General features: G+C 39.8%; 1 protein-coding gene across 4 annotated transcripts; it reads right to left on the reverse strand.

Annotated features, from left to right (window-relative positions):
- LOC110039655 (uncharacterized) lies at positions 1-21420 on the reverse strand. Of its 4 annotated transcripts, none has more exons than XM_089272167.1 (22): positions 21255-21420; positions 18993-19192; positions 18581-18888; positions 18024-18157; positions 15824-15909; positions 15488-15670; positions 14556-14863; positions 13852-13994; positions 13665-13753; positions 12643-12950; positions 11843-11985; positions 11656-11744; positions 10634-10941; positions 9834-9976; positions 9647-9735; positions 8625-8932; positions 7825-7967; positions 7638-7726; positions 6137-6444; positions 3777-3907; positions 3364-3481; positions 1-1983 (listed from the first exon to the last, which is right to left on the reverse strand). In XM_089272167.1, exons 2-22 carry the CDS (start codon positions 19177-19179, stop codon positions 1879-1881), a joined length of 3720 nt encoding a protein of 1239 aa, XP_089128293.1. In that variant the 5' UTR covers positions 19180-19192; positions 21255-21420; the 3' UTR covers positions 1-1878. The 4 variants fall into 4 exon arrangements, with proteins under 4 accessions (XP_089128293.1, XP_089128296.1, XP_089128294.1 ...); XM_089272170.1 differs by having other exon boundaries at positions 18993-19195; XM_089272168.1 differs by having other exon boundaries at positions 21251-21420.

The raw sequence follows: 21420 nt of genomic DNA on the forward strand, positions 1-21420 counted from the left end.
TAATTTTAATTATTTATTTATTCATTTATTTATTTTGTACATCTTAAAACACAATTTTATCTCGTTTACATATAGATATAAATTTTTAGATATCTTTTAACCTTTTTACAATTGTAAATTTAGTTAGCATCGGGCAGGCGAAGAGCCACCCTGTGGATATACTGCCCGAAATGCCATTACTATTACTACTACTATTACTACTACTATGTGCTGACCTTCGCGAAATATAACTCTCTTCATAAAAACAAAGTCACCCGTGCTTTAAAGAGGAAAACTTACAGTAAGCAATAACGTAAGCCTCTTTAAAAGAAAATTAGTGACTTTAACAGTATACTTTCACAATGATCTTTTCTCCTGACTTCATGCCCACATGCACCACAATCAAAAAAACTTAAATCCATGCATTACAATACAATACTATCATGAAAATAACTTTTTTACAGAGTTGCAGAAATACTCGCGCGCTCATTTGATAATTTTTATTGTCAATAAGCGGACAGACGCATGAATTTATAATTTATGAAATGTTCACGCAACAAGCGAGAGCGCACAATTAATTTAACAATTTGTTATTGTAAAAACAAATTGACGTCAGTTCTTCATGCGTCTGTCCTGTTATTGACAATGAATTTCGTCATAACATTGTCAAAGTAGTCCGCGGATCCACTCAGCTATCGCCTCGTGGTTAGTGCGCTAGGTCTCCGGATCGTGCAGTCCGGGTCTGAGCCCTGTCCGGGGACATTACGTTGTGTCCTAGGGAAAGACCCGTTACTCTCAAAGTGCCTCTCTCCACCCAGGTGTATAAATGGATACCAGCAAACTTAATGCTGGGGGGTAATTCTGCGATGGACTGACATCCCATCCAGGGGCCCGTTTTCCGAAAGCCCCGGAAACTTTTCGGGCCTGTAAAGCCATTCTTTGTTCATCCGTATCTAAAAACGGAGAAGTGTATAAGCCTGAAACTTCTTGTATGAAGGGAACCTATGTTCATGTTAAGAAAATGCGAATAAAACAGCTCTGTAATCGTAGGGTTCGAGATTTTACTATGGCTTTCTGGGCCCGAAAAGTTTCAGGGGCTTTCGAGAAACGGGCCCCAGGGGGTGTAGTAATACTCTTAGTCGCCTCATGCTACAGAAACCAGGATAAGCTCCGGCCTGATGGGCCACTTGGCTCGTACGCAAACTTTCCTTATACAACCTCGTAAGCGCAGTTCGAGGGAGCCTACAGTGGGGGCAGGTTATTCCCGCAGGGCACTTACATGTATAAGTTATATAAAGCAATCTATAACCAAGCAATCCGGCTATGACCAAGCTTAAAAAGGAGGAGCTCATAAACAGCATTTTACGCTACACATATATTGCTAGCACAGGGAAATGAAAAGTGATTGTCCGACAAGGATTTTTAGTACCTTTGCCATGGTTCGATCCATTCAAAAAAGACGCCTTGACTTTCCTTCGCATTCTAGTCCCTAATTAAGAATTCTAAGTATACGCTAGGCAGTGTAAGTCATGCAGTAGCTCAGTATTGTTACTTATTAAAATTATTATTTTTTGCCATATAATCTGTTTAATACAGGTGCAGGTTTTATAACCAGGTACACGTTCTATAACCTGTTTAATACAGGTATACCGTACTGGTGAAGCTGAGCGTCCATATCATGAGGGTTTCTGTAAAATGGAGATAGAGATCCGGTAGCTCAGCCAATCAGATTGTAGCATATGCATTAGTATACGAGTAGAATTCTACTAACTACTGTTATTAAATCTAAAGCTCGAATGACTATGTATGCAACCAAAAGTCGCTGAACAAAAACTAATTCAGCAATCTCTGGAATTGAGTTGTGTGACTACAGTTTGGTTAAGTGGGAATCGAAGCTTATCATATATACAGGGTATTTGTTATCACTGTTAGCATTACGAGAAAGGCTAACAATTTCTCCAGGGTCCTGTGCGGGGACACACCGGAACACCTTTGATCGATTTCCTGAAACAGATGTGAAAAGAATCAAGTGAGCTATTGTTAACAACACGTAAAAGCGTACAACAAAATAATTCAATGGAACTTGCTATGTCTATTTGAATATGATTTCCTGAGGTTATTAAATGGTTACTCGATAGGAGAAAAAAGTGATTACCATAGAAACTGGATATTTTTGATGTGTGGGGAGTTTGCTTGTGATGTTTGCGAAACTAGTTAAAAAGTCTAATGAGCTACGACTTTCTAAACAAACCACTTACAAATATGAATACCCTCGACAAAATGATACTTCATTTTCTCGATACAGCTTTTTCTGGACCATCTCAAGCATTTTCAAACAGCTTTTAACCAATCTTGCCTTAATCAGATCGATAGGAAAATTACATCAGTAATTGGAAATGGATTGCAGATTGGCATAATGTATTTCTTAAGGCAATCGATATTTCCATGGAAACTGTCACGTTACACAACCGATGGAACTGGATTATTGCAATGAACGGATACGACACACGAATCCAATCTAGAAGTCCGCCATGCTGCTTTAATAATCAACTTCCCAACTTACATTGCGCGCTTAAGTATATTATGTATGATGCACCGAAATGTACCTTACAAACACTACAGAAACAATAAACCAAAGAATCGAAAACTATGAATTTTGTCCGAACCAAATGCATGTGATATGAAAATACAAATACCAGTGCCTTAAACTATTGTGTATGGCAAGTAGAATATACAAGAATTAAGAATTTCTGTATATTTGATCTCGAGTAAATTGTAAAAACATGGCAAATCATACTTTTTGCCTCATAATAATAAATAAACCTACAGTTGAACACTATTTTGATGACATTGCTTCAAATAACACCAAAATACGTATTGAAGTTATGTTTTGATGTCATGTTGGGTAAGCTTTGATTTTGGTATTATTTGAAGCAACATCATCAAAACAGTGAAATGGAATTGAAGCAGATACATATGTAAAATGCTGCTCTTAGAAATCCTGATGCAACGTCCAAGAAACAAATGAAAGTTTTATATTATAGAACTTTTTTATTCCTCATTATAAGAGGTACTCTTACGCGCAAGTTCAGTATAGAGACAAATTTGCGCTTGGCATCTGTAAACTATAATTTTCTCTCACCGTATGTGAGCTTTCGTTACTCACATTTGGCCAAGGAGAACTTCGGTTTAGTCCGAGCTAAAGTTCGTGTTTAGTCAAACGAAACTTCGCGAAATTAAGCAGCACTCTTTTCACTTAGCCAAGCGAAATATCATGGAAATGTAACCGGCATTTTAGCAAACTTTCGCTGAAAGTTCGCCAGAATTCGAAACAAATTCGCTCGCGTTGCTTTTGTCCTAGTGTAATTCGCAAGACGGACTAACCTGGGACAAACAATTAGGACTGCTCTGTCCTTGTGGAGAAGATAACTCCAGGGACCACTTATCTGCTTTGTAAGTGCCTGTAAATGATGTAACTTCACCAAACCTGTTGTACACTTGTCTATACACAAAAACAAAACAAAAAGAACGTAATTATATGCCGTTTCCTATAAGTTTTGTTTTAGAAATTCAAATAACGTCCATTTGGTTCAATATTACGTACAGTACGGGGAAAGAACAAAGAAACATAATTCTTTACTCTTTGTACCAGCATGGTTGAGAAGCTTTGGGTCAAGTGTGAAACAACCGCATTAAGTGGTCAGAGCAGGACTTGAATCTGCAAAATCTGGAACCCTGATGAAAACTTTAAGTCTGGATGGTTGACTGAATGTTTATTTTTCATCAAACCGACTTACTTCAAAAATGCTGCTGTATCTCCTCCATCAGAATCACTACCATATCCCATACCCCAGTGCCAATTGTGTCCCACTCTTTTCACGCGGTTCAGGTCTCCACTGATGAGACCTTGATTACCATAAGGAGCAACCTACAAATACAAATAGGGAACTTAAGCAAACCACCACGACGACGGCAACGAGAACGTCACCAAACAAAAGGTTTCATGAGTAAAACAATAGCTGTGGGAGCTTACGAATCGACAACTTTTGCACGACGCCGCCGTTAGATTGCGTGACATGCTCACTGCGCATGCTTTTCTGAGCACTTCCCAGCTTCGCGCCAAAGTCGACGACGTTGGTGAGAGCGAATTGCCGGCGTCTTTGAAACAGGAGGACGTGAGGAGGAGGAGCAAGTTTTCTGAGAGCGGTCAAAGCACGACACGGTATGAATGAAAAGCAAATTGCTGTGTGAAAAATCTTTCATTTTAATCACGCTTCACTAAAATATAAGACATGTTCTGGTGTACAATGAATTTGAAAGGACTGAAAAGTTTTAGCATTCGTGTCGACAGTTAGAAACAAGGACTAGATAGCTCAACTACAGAGCTAGGCGATTTTTCCTCTGTTGTTTTGAGTGGTCTTATAGCCAGCCTAATCTTTTAGAACCCAAGTTTTTCTCGACGTACAGCTACGCTTTCTTTTCTGCCATGCCAGCACATTTTGTTGGTCTGTCTTGTGTATTTTTTTTCTCGAGCTCCTGAGACAAAAATAAATTTGCCGGTCGCGCATAAACGTCGTCGTCTTCACTGCGAATCGTAAATTCATATTTCTACAGGACGACGACGCGGGATTATAAAGTGACCCAACGGCGCCGTCGTGCGAAAGTAAGCTCCCTAACGTGAAACGTGGACGACGACGGTTAATTTTTCGTATTTCCATTTGGAATTGAACCCCGTCGTTGCATATTTAGCTTAAGCACGTTTTTAGAGCCATTGGCGTACTGCAAAGATCTAGACAATAGCGAATTTCGCTTGCAAAATATAAATTCATTATTTACCAGGCGTCGTCCTTGGTGTCGTCGTCGTCGTCGTTGCTTAAGCTCCCTCTTTTATTTGGAGGATTAGAGAATAATTTTAATTTGTGGTTTTGAAAGACTGGCGGATAAAGGGTCACTGAATAAACAAATACTGTAAATCTCTCGTGAAATATTTGCCCGTATTATCCAATTCTTCTTGATGCGGTACAAATAACGCGCAAAATGAGGACAAGGAGTTTTAGCAAACCACGACGGCGACGGCAACGAGAACGTCACCAACCAAAAGGTTTAATGAACAAAACAATGGTCCTGCGCGTGCGTTTTGAATCTTTGAACATATCTTTGCCGTCCTCTGCAAAACAACAACCCGTGAAATGACAAAGTCGTACGTATTTTGGACAACGTGTACCTCGATGGCTAATACTTCGTGTCTTCCTTTGGAATTGAACGTTTTCATTGCATATTTAACCTGAGCAAGTTTTTAGAACCATTCGCGTACTGAACAGATCTACAAAGTTGCGACATTCGAGGGTAAAATATTAATACAGTTTTTACAAGGCGTCGTCTTCGCCGTCGTCATCGTCATTGCTAAAATTCCTCAATATCTCTTGTTAAAACTCAGCACATCAGTATGTGGTGTGGACGGGCCTGGTATTTGTTTTCCGTCTATGTTCTGCAATATTCGCAGTTTGCTAATAAGAATCGTCGGACAACTTCCGCAGCACTGAATACTACTACTGTTCATCCCTCGGTACACGTGCTCTACATTGACAAGTTTTTGAACAACAAAACAATTATATCCCACTCATTTCTGTAGAATATCCTCTGATTTAATCCTAGTGGCTCTGCAAATTAGTATCAGCCGATATTCCTCGCGATTGCCCAGGATAATTACAATATACTTTTACTTAGCCTGCGAGTAGGCTCACGTTGGAGCACAAGCGTGCGCGAAATCCCTCCCGTCGGATTGCTTTGCTCTTCGCCGCTCGCGCGCGTGACTCAGAGGTGAGCCTGCTAGCAGACTAACTTTTACTAAAAGGAAAACATCCACTGAAACATTAAAATTGTTTCTGTATTCAAAGACAAGTTACGCGTAGCGCGTGTAAACGAATACCACCTGTGGGATCTGATGAATGTGACTGGGCCTGAGTATAAGAACTCATGGTAACATGTTTTACTACATAACTGAGGAGACATAGTTACTGTATTGTAAATAACTCTGGGATTAACGTAAGGCAGAATGTAGCGTCCTTGCTCTTATTTGTAGAAGGGATTCGGAGTCGCCAGCAAGTCTGGAATCAGCTTAGATTATTACTATTCCTCACAGTTATTTGCTACTCACCAGGATAACTATACTGATAATCAGGTCAGCTGGTAAATTGAGAGTCCAGTGGACAGGTTGGTAACTTCCAAGCACGATTATAATTGGTCTGTCTGAACTTCCTCGACCCACGACGTTGACAGTGGCGTCAGCGGGTGATGGAGGGCGTGTGTTGCTGACTTCGTATACAGATAGGACGTGCACTTCGTACTGTGGGGAACTGTTCCTAGGAGTACAGCTGTAGACTGTCTGGGCGGGTTGGTTGTTATACCATGGTTTGGCAAGGGCTTTATCACTATTCACGTGGATTTTGCACCCATCTGCGTCAGCTAAAGAGAAGTACGTGTGCAGTTGTCAAAAAGCTAGCGCTAAGACCAAACATTTCACGTGATATAACAATATTACGCTGTCTTCTTAGGCTACGAACTCACCAATGCGAAAACGAACGAAAATATTTGCGACCACACCAGTATTTTCGTTTTGTTTTCACCTGTCCACACTTATTCATTCGGAAACAGATACTTTTTAATACGTTTTCGTCTATCGTCCACACTAGAAAACGCCCAAAAACGCTGATGGAAATGACAGTATTTGGCGTTCTTTTCGGCACCGTTTTCAAAACCTCCGTTTTAACTGTCCACACTAGAAACGGAACGTTTTCAAAACGCTCCACTTTCGAAACCGTTTCCGAAAACCTCCATTTTCATCAGCGTTTTCGGGCGTTTGAGTGTGGATTATAGAAGAAAACAACACGCTACAGTGTGGTCGGGACCTCAGCTTTAATACTTTAGATCGTACAGTTATTTTGCATATATATTTTTCAGTTATTAGTATTTTCAGGCGACATATCACGTGTCCTTTAACTTGGGTCAGTTCAGGTAACTTACTGAGAGTCTACTCTTAAAAAACTACAGGGACCAGATTCCAAACAACACCTTTAAAAGCCCTTCTTTTCCTGCAAAATCCGAGACAGGCCACTATAGAAAAAATTACAGTTTAAACTTATCAGAATTGATAGTTTTAAAATGTTCACAACTACTTTGTCTTGAACACTTTAAAACAAAATAACTGCAGCAATTTGTGTTCTTTGCTCGCCTTTTATTTGTCCTTCAAACATTTCGTGTTGGATTCGAGCAAGGTTTTTGCACTTGATTTGTTGCGAGAGTGAAAAACAACTTACGTAAGCAAATATTCTAATCATAGTCTTGGCCAGTACTAAAAGTTATCTACCGGACTAGGGTCGGTCTGTATAGAGAAGAACTGTGACCTCGGACTTAAAAATACTGCCCTCGGCGTTAGCTTCGAGCAGCACTTTCAAGACCTCGCTCACAGTTTGTCACTTTACGGACCTTCCAGACGGCAAGGCCATACACCCTTTATCCTTCGACTTAAATGTGGAAGCCAAGAAATGTTGTCACTAATGTTGCGGCTGTCTTGCGGTGAACCGGAGTGTGATTGATTGGTCTTTATTTGTCCATAATACTATGACAGTTGAAGTCTGCAATAACTAAAAAGTTTGTACCTTGTGGGGAAGATAAGGTCAGTGACCATTGATCTGCTCTGTAAGTGCCGGTAAATGACGTCACTACACCAAACGTGTTGTGTAATTGTCTGAAAAAGAAGGAAAAGTGCAGATAAGTGCGTACGTGCAAAACTGTGAGTGATAACCATACACTTTTACGACGACGTACAATTATCTGTTTGCCTACCTCAGAAGTCCTACTGTATCACCTCCCCCTGAATCGCTTCCAATTCCAGCATCCCATTGTGAATCTCGGGTACTTTTTCTTTCAATGACTTGCACTTGGTTGACATCTCCTTTAACAGAACTTTCATCCAAGTAATATGCAACCTAAAAATAGAACACAGGCCTTCATTTATATCTGGAAGGGTTATTTTTTCATAATTATTAAGGCGATTCCCTGGATTCATTATAGTCACTGACTAAACTTCTACTAAAATAGAATTAATCATATTTAAGAAAATTTTGCAGTGGACCTTAAGAAAGGACTGTAATAAGTTGTGAAGCAGACAATACATGGTTCATATCCCCTCTGACGGAACTTTTAGCTATATAATACGCAACCTAACAAACAGCCATGTACATTATTACTCAGTATTGATCTGAATATGCTGGGTGATCAGAAAGGCAAATTTACCCACCAAATAATAATATATAGATTTAGCTAGGCCTAAAAGCGGGACTCCTGATTACAATAAATTAAACTGGCTTGAGCCGGCGATGCAACCTGAGCTCTAAACCTGAGCTCTCGATATTGTCAAAATTTTGAACTTGACAATGCTGTCATGAGGACGGCGGAACGTTTGTTATTACTTTCGCTAGTTTCGTTCTAAACTACTAGATAGTTAGTAAAAATCATAATGAAATACTTGAACATAATTGAACTATCAATTAATTTACTAAAAATTACTAAGACTTTTCATCTTTATACTCCTTACGACCTTACTGAACTGTTAACAGGTAATCTGTGGCCCTTTAGTCACTCACCAAGATGACTTTACTGATGGTAATGCCAGCTGGTAAATTAAGAATCCAGTTAACAGGTTCGTAGCTTCCAAGTACGAGTATAATAGGTCGGCCTGACTTGCCACTGCTGACGATACTGACAGTAGCATCACCGGCTGATGGCGGACGTCTGTTGATAACCTCGTACACAGACATTACGTGGACTTCGTACTGTGTGGAACTGCTCTTAGGTGTACAGCTGTAGATTGTCCCGGGCTGCTGATTGTTATACCGTGGTTTTGCAAGGGATTTATCAGAATTGACCTCGATTCGACATCCATAAGCATCAGCTGAAAATGAAAAAGTTAAAATACATAAGCGGATCAGCGAAACTTCTCACAGAAGAGATACTATTTATCAGACCAAGATTTCTTAACCATATTAAACAACTTACGCAAGCAAGTGTTATAGTCGTAGTCCTGTCCAGTACAGTAACAGTATCCGCCCTTGCAGACCGCCTTCATGTTTCCAAATTGGCCAGAGCAATAGTTGCCAAAGCACCTTAAAATGTTCACAACTACTTTGTCTTGAACACTTTAAAACAAAATAACTGCAGCAATTTGTGTTCTTTGCTCGCCTTTTATTTGTCCTTCAAACATTTCGTGTTGGATTCGAGCAAGGTTTTTGCACTTGATTTGTTGCGAGAGTGAAAAACAACTTACGTAAGCAAATATTCTAATCATAGTCTTGGCCAGTACTAAAAGTTATCTACCGGACTAGGGTCGGTCTGTATAGAGAAGAACTGTGACCTCGGACTTAAAAATACTGCCCTCGGCGTTAGCTTCGAGCAGCACTTTCAAGACCTCGCTCACAGTTTGTCACTTTACGGACCTTCCAGACGGCAAGGCCATACACCCTTTATCCTTCGACTTAAATGTGGAAGCCAAGAAATGTTGTCACTAATGTTGCGGCTGTCTTGCGGTGAACCGGAGTGTGATTGATTGGTCTTTATTTGTCCATAATACTATGACAGTTGAAGTCTGCAATAACTAAAAAGTTTGTACCTTGTGGGGAAGATAAGGTCAGTGACCATTGATCTGCTCTGTAAGTGCCGGTAAATGACGTCACTACACCAAACGTGTTGTGTAATTGTCTGAAAAAGAAGGAAAAGTGCAGATAAGTGCGTACGTGCAAAACTGTGAGTGATAACCATACACTTTTACGACGACGTACAATTTTCTGTTTGCCTACCTCAGAAGTCCTACTGTATCACCTCCCCCTGAATCGCTTCCAATTCCAGCATCCCATTGTGAATCTCGGGTACTTTTTCTTTCAATGACTTGCACTTGGTTGACATCTCCTTTAACAGAACTTTCATCCAAGTAATATGCAACCTAAAAATAGAACACAGGCCTTCATTTATATCTGGAAGGGTTATTTTTTCATAATTATTAAGGCGATTCCCTGGATTCATTATAGTCACTGACTAAACTTCTACTAAAATAGAATTAATCATATTTAAGAAAATTTTGCAGTGGACCTTAAGAAAGGACTGTAATAAGTTGTGAAGCAGACAATACATGGTTCATATCCCCTCTGACGGAACTTTTAGCTATATAATACGCAACCTAACAAACAGCCATGTACATTATTACTCAGTATTGATCTGAATATGCTGGGTGATCAGAAAGGCAAATTTACCCACCAAATAATAATATATAGATTTAGCTAGGCCTAAAAGCGGGACTCCTGATTACAATAAATTAAACTGGCTTGAGCCGGCGATGCAACCTGAGCTCTAAACCTGAGCTCTCGATATTGTCAAAATTTTGAACTTGACAATGCTGTCATGAGGACGGCGGAACGTTTGTTATTACTTTCGCTAGTTTCGTTCTAAACTACTAGATAGTTAGTAAAAATCATAATGAAATACTTGAACATAATTGAACTATCAATTAATTTACTAAAAATTACTAAGACTTTTCATCTTTATACTCCTTACGACCTTACTGAACTGTTAACAGGTAATCTGTGGCCCTTTAGTCACTCACCAAGATGACTTTACTGATGGTAATGCCAGCTGGTAAATTAAGAATCCAGTTAACAGGTTCGTAGCTTCCAAGTACGAGTATAATAGGTCGGCCTGACTTGCCACTGCTGACGATACTGACAGTAGCATCACCGGCTGATGGCGGACGTCTGTTGATAACCTCGTACACAGACATTACGTGGACTTCGTACTGTGTGGAACTGCTCTTAGGTGTACAGCTGTAGATTGTCCCGGGCTGCTGATTGTTATACCGTGGTTTTGCAAGGGATTTATCAGAATTGACCTCGATTCGACATCCATAAGCATCAGCTGAAAATGAAAAAGTTAAAATACATAGGCGGATCAGCGAAACTTCTCACAGAAGAGATACTATTTATCAGACCAAGATTTCTTAACCATATTAAACAACTTACGCAAGCAAGTGTTATAGTCGTAGTCCTGTCCAGTACAGTAACAGTATCCGCCCTTGCAGACCGCCTTCATGTTTCCAAATTGGCCAGAGCAATAGTTGCCAAAGCACCTTAAAATGTTCACAACTACTTTGTCTTGAACACTTTAAAACAAAATAACTGCAGCAATTTGTGTTCTTTGCTCGCCTTTTATTTGTCCTTCAAACATTTCGTGTTGGATTCGAGCAAGGTTTTTGCACTTGATTTGTTGCGAGAGTGAAAAACAACTTACGTAAGCAAATATTCTAATCATAGTCTTGGCCAGTACTAAAAGTTATCTACCGGACTAGGGTCGGTCTGTATAGAGAAGAACTGTGACCTCGGACTTAAAAATACTGCCCTCGGCGTTAGCTTCGAGCAGCACTTTCAAGACCTCGCTCACAGTTTGTCACTTTACGGACCTTCCAGACGGCAAGGCCATACACCCTTTATCCTTCGACTTAAATGTGGAAGCCAAGAAATGTTGTCACTAATGTTGCGGCTGTCTTGCGGTGAACCGGAGTGTGATTGATTGGTCTTTATTTGTCCATAATACTATGACAGTTGAAGTCTGCAATAACTAAAAAGTTTGTACCTTGTGGGGAAGATAAGGTCAGTGACCATTGATCTGCTCTGTAAGTGCCGGTAAATGACGTCACTACACCAAACGTGTTGTGTAATTGTCTGAAAAAGAAGGAAAAGTGCAGATAAGTGCGTACGTGCAAAACTGTGAGTGATAACCATACACTTTTACGACGACGTACAATTATCTGTTTGCCTACCTCAGAAGTCCTACTGTATCACCTCCCCCTGAATCGCTTCCAATTCCAGCATCCCATTGTGAATCTCGGGTACTTTTTCTTTCAATGACTTGCACTTGGTTGACATCTCCTTTAACAGAACTTTCATCCAAGTAATATGCAACCTAAAAATAGAACACAGGCCTTCATTTATATCTGGAAGGGTTATTTTTTCATAATTATTAAGGCGATTCCCTGGATTCATTATAGTCACTGACTAAACTTCTACTAAAATAGAATTAATCATATTTAAGAAAATTTTGCAGTGGACCTTAAGAAAGGACTGTAATAAGTTGTGAAGCAGACAATACATGGTTCATATCCCCTCTGACGGAACTTTTAGCTATATAATACGCAACCTAACAAACAGCCATGTACATTATTACTCAGTATTGATCTGAATATGCTGGGTGATCAGAAAGGCAAATTTACCCACCAAATAATAATATATAGATTTAGCTAGGCCTAAAAGCGGGACTCCTGATTACAATAAATTAAACTGGCTTGAGCCGGCGATGCAACCTGAGCTCTAAACCTGAGCTCTCGATATTGTCAAAATTTTGAACTTGACAATGCTGTCATGAGGACGGCGGAACGTTTGTTATTACTTTCGCTAGTTTCGTTCTAAACTACTAGATAGTTAGTAAAAATCATAATGAAATACTTGAACATAATTGAACTATCAATTAATTTACTAAAAATTATTAAGACTTTTCATCTTTATACTCCTTACGACCTTACTGAACTGTTAACAGGTAATCTGTGGCCCTTTAGTCACTCACCAAGATGACTTTACTGATGGTAATGCCAGCTGGTAAATTAAGAATCCAGTTAACAGGTTCGTAGCTTCCAAGTACGAGTATAATAGGTCGGCCTGACTTGCCACTGCTGACGATACTGACAGTAGCATCACCGGCTGATGGCGGACGTCTGTTGATAACCTCGTACACAGACATTACGTGGACTTCGTACTGTGTGGAACTGCTCTTAGGTGTACAGCTGTAGATTGTCCCGGGCTGCTGATTGTTATACCGTGGTTTTGCAAGGGATTTATCAGAATTGACCTCGATTCGACATCCATAAGCATCAGCTGAAAATGAAAAAGTTAAAATACATAAGCGGATCAGCGAAACTTCTCACAGAAGAGATACTATTTATCAGACCAAGATTTCTTAACCATATTAAACAACTTACGCAAGCAAGTGTTATAGTCGTAGTCCTGTCCAGTACAGTAACAGTATCCGCCCTTGCAGACCGCCTTCATGTTTCCAAATTGGCCAGAGCAATAGTTGCCAAAACACCTTAAAATGTTCACAACTACTTTGTCTTGAACACTTTAAAACAAAATAACTGCAGCAATTTGTGTTCTTTGCTCGCCTTTTATTTGTCCTTCAAACATTTCGTGTTGGATTCGAGCAAGGTTTTTGCACTTGATTTGTTGCGAGAGTGAAAAACAACTTACGTAAGCAAATATTCTAATCATAGTCTTGGCCAGTACTAAAAGTTATCTACCGGACTAGGGTCGGTCTGTATAGAGAAGAACTGTGACCTCGGACTTAAAAATACTGCCCTCGGCGTTAGCTTCGAGCAGCACTTTCAAGACCTCGCTCACAGTTTGTCACTTTACGGACCTTCCAGACGGCAAGGCCATACACCCTTTATCCTTCGACTTAAATGTGGAAGCCAAGAAATGTTGTCACTAATGTTGCGGCTGTCTTGCGGTGAACCGGAGTGTGATTGATTGGTCTTTATTTGTCCATAATACTATGACAGTTGAAGTCTGCAATAACTAAAAAGTTTGTACCTTGTGGGGAAGATAAGGTCAGTGACCATTGATCTGCTCTGTAAGTGCCGGTAAATGACGTCACTACACCAAACGTGTTGTGTAATTGTCTGAAAAAGAAGGAAAAGTGCAGATAAGTGCGTACATGCAAAACTGTGAGTGATAACCATACACTTTTACGACGACGTACAATTTTCTGTTTGCCTACCTCAGAAGTCCTACTGTATCACCTCCCCCTGAATCGCTTCCAATTCCAGCATCCCATTGTGAATCTCGGGTACTTTTTCTTTCAATGACTTGCACTTGGTTGACATCTCCTTTAACAGAACTTTCATCCAAGTAATATGCAACCTAAAAATAGAACACAGGCCTTCATTTATATCTGGAAGGGTTATTTTTTCATAATTATTAAGGCGATTCCCTGGATTCATTATAGTCACTGACTAAACTTCTACTAAAATAGAATTAATCATATTTAAGAAAATTTTGCAGTGGACCTTAAGAAAGGACTGTAATAAGTTGTGAAGCAGACAATACATAATACAGTATTTGTTTCCTCAGTATTATATATCTTCCGGATGCTACTTCTTACTTCAAAATCTGTACTCGTGGTCTGCATTCGTGAACACGCTACTGGTCTACGTCTAAACAATCCTCCCCCTCCTTTAGCCAAGAAGTGGGCAGCAAAATGTTAAAAAATAGTTGAGGTGGTGAAGTTGGCCAAAAAGGGTCTAGCTATAGATTGTTAAGGCTTCTTCAAAAAATATGCACATTGTATTTTCTCTCAATATTATTAACTATAAACGAATTCCATAATATTCCTGCTTGGAATGACACGATGTGTACAGTCTTCAAGTCTTTAAACGGTATGTCTGAATGATTCGTTGGTTTTAGTTCGCGTGGTGTGCTCACCAGAATAACTTTGCTGATGGTAATGCCAGCTGGTAAATTGAGAATCCAGTTAACGGGTTCGTAGCTGGCAAGCACCAGTACAAGAGATCTGTGTGATTTCCCTCCACTGACAATATTGACAGTAGCGTTACCAGCTGATGACGGACGTCTGTTGATGACTTCGTACAAAGACAATACGTGGACTTCGTACTCTACAGAACTGATCCCAGGCGTGCAGCTGTAGATTGTCCCTGTGGGCTGGTTGTTATGCTGTGGTTTGGCAAGGGCTTTATTTGTATTTATCTCGATTCGACATTCATATGCATCAGCTAAAAATGAGGAAACTTAGTATAAATGCATGGCGAAGACCGGAATTTGGCGTGAGGTATATGGAGCCTGAAGTGCTCAGAGATTACCTATTCTTTTAGTGCTTATTCAACATTCGAGTTTATAACGCATAGCAGTCCCAGTCTTGTCTGGTATAGTAACAGCACCAGCCTTTTGGGTTGGGTTATTAGAGTTTTCAATGGAACTTGCTCTATATCTTCAAGCGAGGTATTATTTGCCTTTTATCTTGAGTTGTGCACTTTGAGTTATTAAAAGGGATTTGATCAATCAATCAATCAATCAATCAATCAATTAATCAATCAATCAATCAATCAACCAACCAACCAACCAACCAACCAACCAATCAATCAACCAACAAACAAACACATTAGCCAGCAAGCCAGCCAGCAAGCCAGCCAGCTAACCAACAAACCAACCAACCAGCCAGCCTGCCAGTTAGCCAGCTAGCCAGGCAGGTAGCCAGCCAGCCAGCCAGCTAGGCAGCCAACCAGCCAGCCAACCAACCAACCAACCAACCAACAAGTCAGCCAGCTAGCCAGAGAACCAAGTAATTTATTAGGAGAGTAAAAGAAAAAACAACAACAACAACAACAACAACAACTTACGCAAGCAAGTATTGTAGTCGTAGCCTTTGCCAGTGCACACACAGTATTCGTCTTTACAGACAGACTTCATGTTGTAACTTCCAGGACAAAAATTGGAGAGACATTTCTGTCTGGGAGGAGTTGCTTTGGGTGTGGGTGTGGTTGTGGTAGTGACTACGACGCTGCTGTAGTTGTTACTAAGGCCTTAAATTGACAGTAGAAGAACAAGTTAAACCGCAGATATTACATAATACCGGGCATAATGTCATTTGTTCAATTTGCAGCGATACAATATACCTTAAAACCATACCTTATTTACGACTTAAATGTTAGATAATTTAACTAAAGAATTTTTACCTTGTGAAGACAATGTCAGTGACCATTGATCTGCTTTATAAGTGCCGGTAAATGACGCCACTACGCCAAACAAGCTGTGTACTTGTCTGCGAAAAGAAACTTCTGCCGTTATGTGCATAAAGTAAAAATCTGCCACTCTTGCCTTTTATGAACTTGATATTATCAAACGTCTATAAAAGATATCGGGATCTACATTGATGCCTCAATACTCATATTTCATTTAAGAATTGGTTCATGCTTGGCGTGCGTATATCGAGTTATGGATACACGCGGCAAGTGGAGAACACGAAAGAAGCGTGAGAGTTGCTCGAGGCGACAGCCGAGAGCAACTCTAGCTTCTTGAGTGCTCTCCAAACTTCCCAAGTGCATCCATAACTCGATATACGCACAGCTAAAAGTATAAACCAATTCTTTTATAACATGGCGACAACAACTTGGGCGCTAAAACATGTTTTATTTGTGATTGTATACAGATTTCTCACAATGCACGGTGAAGAAAAACAAAGCTCATTAGGATCCTAACACGCCATAATCAGTTGAGCAACGGTTGAGCGAAAATGCTTAACCTGGTTTGTAAAACTGTCAATAAAAGATTCGTTTCTCCTAATTAATTTTAAGTTAATGCCAATGTAGGCAGACAAAGTCAAAAATACTCGATGAAAATGTAGACAAACAAAGTCAAAATATTACATCTTAGCTTGGCAAGAGTCAAAGGCTAGAAGTACAGTTTAGATTGTTCAGAATAATCTTTAGACTGCCGAAACAAAAGGAACTTGCACTAAACTCGACGGAAATTTTGCAGCTAAATTGAACCTGCACTCGTCATCTTATAAACGCACGGCCGTGCGTACATAGAGATTTCGTTCATGACGGTTCAATAGGAATTAGATAGGACTAGCGCGCGCGCGCTATACTATAGTTGACCGCTGAACAAGTACTGGTTTCTCCATCTGATCGAGAGCTCAAGCCAGCTTAACTTTCTGTAATCAGAGCCGTGTTGTTTGGAAGCCGGTTAACGCGAACCCAGGATTAAAAGTTAACCGAAGCACGTTTTTTTCTTGTATAAAATTCTTTTTTGACCGCTTATCTTTTGTGTAGTTCGAGTTTATTCAAACTCAGAAGGCCAAACAATATAAACAGAAAACCTCACCGCAAAGTTAAAAAAACCTCAAATCACATTTTTCGCTTATCCTGGGTTAGGTTAATCAGGCTTTGAACAACCCGGCCTAGAGCTTTCCATAAGTTGCTCGAGATTTCCCAAAAAAGTTGCCCGCAATTTCTCTAAACGTTGCTCAAGAGTTGCTCAAAAAAGTCATAAGTTGCTTTTTGTAACGAAAGTTGCTCAAAAGTTGCTCCATAAAACCAAAAAACAAAAATTGTTGTTCTCTTCCTTTATTTCGTCTGATGCAAAAGTACAACAAAAGTGAGATTTCTAAGCATTCTACTGCAATTTTGCGGCGTAACCAGCGTTGCTAAATAACTTTGTCCTCCATTAAAATAAAAAAATGCACGAATAAAGACTACACATCAATATTAATGTAAAGCGTGTAAAAATTCTTCACTTGAGACACTCGAATCAGTCGAATGTGAATCTTATTTCGTTCGTCAATGGCCTAGTTGCCCGGCTGCTTGCATCCTGCAGCCATGATCTGCAACATGGAGGAGTGGTATCTGGGTTCTTTTTCATAGGAAATTCATAAATTGTCCACTAAAACATTGTGAAATATGGAAACAAGGCCAATTTACGCACTAAAAGCTGCTCCGATTTCTCAGAAGTGATAGGAAACTCGAAATTGCTCAGCATGCAAAAAGTTGCTCGAAACGAAACAATCTGATCGAAATACAAGAATTTGCCTAAAAGTTGCCGTGCAACTTGCAGACCCAGGACTCTGCTTTTAGGCTTGGCTAAATCCATCTATTATTTCTATGCATGCATGTCCGCTATATCCTTCTACATACTGAATGCCTGAAATTTTTATACCCCTACTGATGGGGGTTACAGTCGCCCTTAGGGAGTACCTCCTTCCCAAACCTCGATGAACTTTAATTCCGCCTGGGCCCTCTACATCGTTAGCTGTCCAGCATCTTCCGATGTCACAATTCTTAGAAATTTAATTACACCGTAGAGTAGCATATTTGAATCCAGTTAGTTATGAAAAAAAAAAAAAAAAAAAATTTAATTAAGGGTGCTTTGACTTACCTCAGAAGCGCTACTGTATCTCCTCCACCAGTGTCACTGCCAAATCCCATACCCCACTGCCACGTCTTTCGTTCAACCGCTTGAACTTGGTTCATATCCCCTCTGACGGAACTTTTAGCTATATAATACGCAACCTAACAAACAGCCATGTACATTATTACTCAGTATTGATCTGAATATGCTGGGTGATCAGAAAGGCAAATTTACCCACCAAATAATAATATATAGATTTAGCTAGGCCTAAAAACGGGACTCCTGATTACAATAAATTAAACTGGCTTGAGCCGGCGATGCAACCTGAGCTCTAAACCTGAGCTCTCGATATTGTCAAAATTTTGAACTTGACAATGCTGTCATGAGGACGGCGGAACGTTTGTTATTACTTTCGCTAGTTTCGTTCTAAACTACTAGATAGTTAGTAAAAATCATAATGAAATACTTGAACATAATTGAACTATCAATTAATTTACTAAAAATTACTAAGACTTTTCATCTTTATGCTCCTTACGACCTTACTGAACTGTTAACAGGTAATCTGTGGCCCTTTAGTCACTCACCAAGATGACTTTACTGATGGTAATGCCAGCTGGTAAATTAAGAATCCAGTTAACAGGTTCGTTGCTTCCAAGTACGAGTATAATAGGTCGGCCTGACTTGCCACTGCTGACGATACTGACAGTAGCATCACCGGCTGATGGCGGACGTCTGTTGATAACCTCGTACACAGACATTACGTGGACTTCGTACTGTGTGGAACTGCTCTTAGGTGTACAGCTGTAGATTGTCCCGGGCTGCTGATTGTTATACCGTGGTTTTGCAAGGGATTTATCAGAATTGACCTCGATTCGACATCCATAAGCATCAGCTGAAAATGAAAAAGTTAAAATACATAAGCGGATCAGCGAAACTTCTCACAGAAGAGATACTATTTATCAGACCAAGATTTCTTAACCATATTAAACAACTTACGCAAGCAAGTGTTATAGTCGTAGTCCTGTCCAGTACAGTAACAGTATCCGCCCTTGCAGACCGCCTTCATGTTTCCAAATTGGCCAGAGCAATAGTTGCCAAAGCACCTTTGCCGCTGACTCGAAACGTTGGCCAAACACGAACTTAGGGCGATCAAAATACCAAGAGCAAAGGAATTCGTGTCCATGATTCTTGGTGTTCTGCTTTGAAGAAGCGAGCGTTAAAGTTTAGAAACAATACTATGCAGCTCTCAAGAATCAAGTTCTCAGATTCTGAGCTGAGCATTCACTAAGGGTTAAATTCAACGGTAGGTCAACCCTGGTAGCAAAAAAAGATGGCGGCTGTACATTTCACCATAACACTATGCAAACCTTACACAGCTCATAAAGTACACGAAAGCAACATAGTGCACACTAGCTTTGAAGATGTCAGAACTTTCCTGTATGTTTTTGTGAGCGTTGTTAAAGTTTTCGTCCGCTATGATTGATAGGTAAATATAACAGTGGCCATCTTTTTTCCTTCTGTCGTTAGTAATTTAAAACTGAGGCAAAACTAATTTAATCGATATGAACGAGGAACTAGAGTTGTCGGTCAATTAATTAATACTAAAATAATTAAAGCTATTCGATACTCATTGTTTGTAGCAAGATTCCAACTTTCTAGTAACGAGTACCAAACAATGTATTCCTCATTCGAGCAAACGACTTCCGCGTTGTTGTCGATTAATCAGAACAATCAGTATGCGACCTTTCGATTGCCACCTAGGCAAAGGAAATATAAGACGTTAATTTCGGGACCAGGCTAAGTGTCCACTTAATAGATTGTGTCCGCTTGATTGGGGGTCCCTTTAATAAAGGCTTCACTGTATCAACATTTGTGCGGATGATGAATGAACAGCCACTGGAAAGTCTCAGCCTTTTAGGGTAAATCGCCTTTACAAAACTTTGAAACAGCCTGATGGGGATGTCATCCAGTCCCCCTTGAACGTCCGAGGGTTGGAACTGAACGTCTGAACAACAGAAATTTATTATGCATGACTAAAAATATAACACAAACAGCGGTGATAAACATTTTAAAAACATGCATTTTATGAACTTGACGTTTCGTATGCTAGTCAACATGCATTTTGTTTGTGTTAAATTTTTAATCACGCTACGATGGCCGAAGACCGAGAGTTTATTATGCATGTTTGCACTCGACCTTTTGAAGCCTGAGTAGGTGACCTAAAGTGCGTTACAAGTGTAATAATAACGCAAAACGTAACGCATGTAGCGTGGGAATGTCACGTTTTTTGATACGGAATCTTTATTGGTACAAAAAGCAGTTTAACTTTTTGTTTCAATAAAAGGGAGTTCATAATTAACTTGTACTTCCTCGTTTTACTCTTAAAATAGGAAAGAAAATGAGAACCAGCCGTACAGAGATTTTATTACTTAGTCACGCGTCTAGTACTAACCCACTAGGTTATCAGATAGAAGCGGTACTTTCTTTGTGGTACTGTAACGTCTCGGACTAGGATGACTTCATGAATGCTTTAAATGGTGTTACATCTCCTCAATTATTCTCTTTACTGTTGCGTTTTGCATTGTTTCGTAACAATAGCAGCGGGCTTTAACTTCGTTTCTCGCCTTTCCAGCTCGATGCATCGCAAGTTATGTCATTGCTTGTTCATACGCCTAATGAGCCTTGATATACAAGCAGTCCACTTGTTTTTATCTCACTACGTGACTCTGAAGTAGAGCCAAAATATTGTAACAATCTTTGTGCATTGTAATATGCCAAAACCTGGTTCTCAATAATGTTAAAAATCCTCGGGCTCGTCTCGTTTATACACCTTATTCCAATATGGCCGCCATTTAAGTATTCCTTTCATTGTTTACTTGCAAATTAGCCCTTGTTGCCTCCTTCTTAAACTCGAAATTCAAATGAATATTTTCCCTTAAACGAGGCAACAAGAGCTCATTTTCAAGTAAACAAGAGAATACTAAAATTGCGGCCATTTTGGAACAAGGTGTATGTTGCTAGCTCGATACATATATGATCTACAACCTACGAATTAAAAACTCAGTTCAGAGGCATCAAAATTGTCGCTGTTTACAGGCAATTCATTTTCCAAGTTGAGTGGCTCATAGCCACTTTGATTAGTCTATCTATGGGATGTCTACACAGCAAGCGTATACATGCTCAAGTCTTATATTTATTTAAGAATAGCGTTTAAGCTCGTTTAAGCGCTAACTAGTGAACGGCGTGTTACTCACCTACCTGAGTCAGTGGCAAGCTTCGGTTGATAAGTTAGTTGAGTCAGCTGATGAGAAAATGTCCTTCTTTTAGCTATTAAACGTCCAAACGTTTAGGAAGTGTATCAAACATGTCGAACGAATAGCGCAAATTAAGTTTCGGTTTCATTATATTCGCAAGACTGAACTTG

Source organism: Orbicella faveolata, unplaced genomic scaffold, assembly GCF_042242905.1.
Source record: "Orbicella faveolata isolate gen_17 unplaced genomic scaffold, um_ofav_v1 contig_34, whole genome shotgun sequence".
NCBI classification, from domain to species: domain Eukaryota; kingdom Metazoa; phylum Cnidaria; class Anthozoa; order Scleractinia; family Merulinidae; genus Orbicella; species Orbicella faveolata.

Coding starts and splice junctions, on each gene's coding strand:
- LOC110039655 (XM_089272167.1), bottom strand. CDS start 19,179: ATGGACACGAATTCCTTTGCTCTTGGTATTTTGATCGCCCTAAGTTCG. Junction 3,908..6,136: donor TTATCAGTATAGTTATCCTG/GTGAGTAGCAAA, acceptor TTGTATTTGTAG/GTTGCTCCTTATGGTAATCA. Junction 3,482..3,776: donor GATACAGCAGCATTTTTGAA/GTAAGTCGGTTT, acceptor TTTTGTGTATAG/ACAAGTGTACAACAGGTTTG.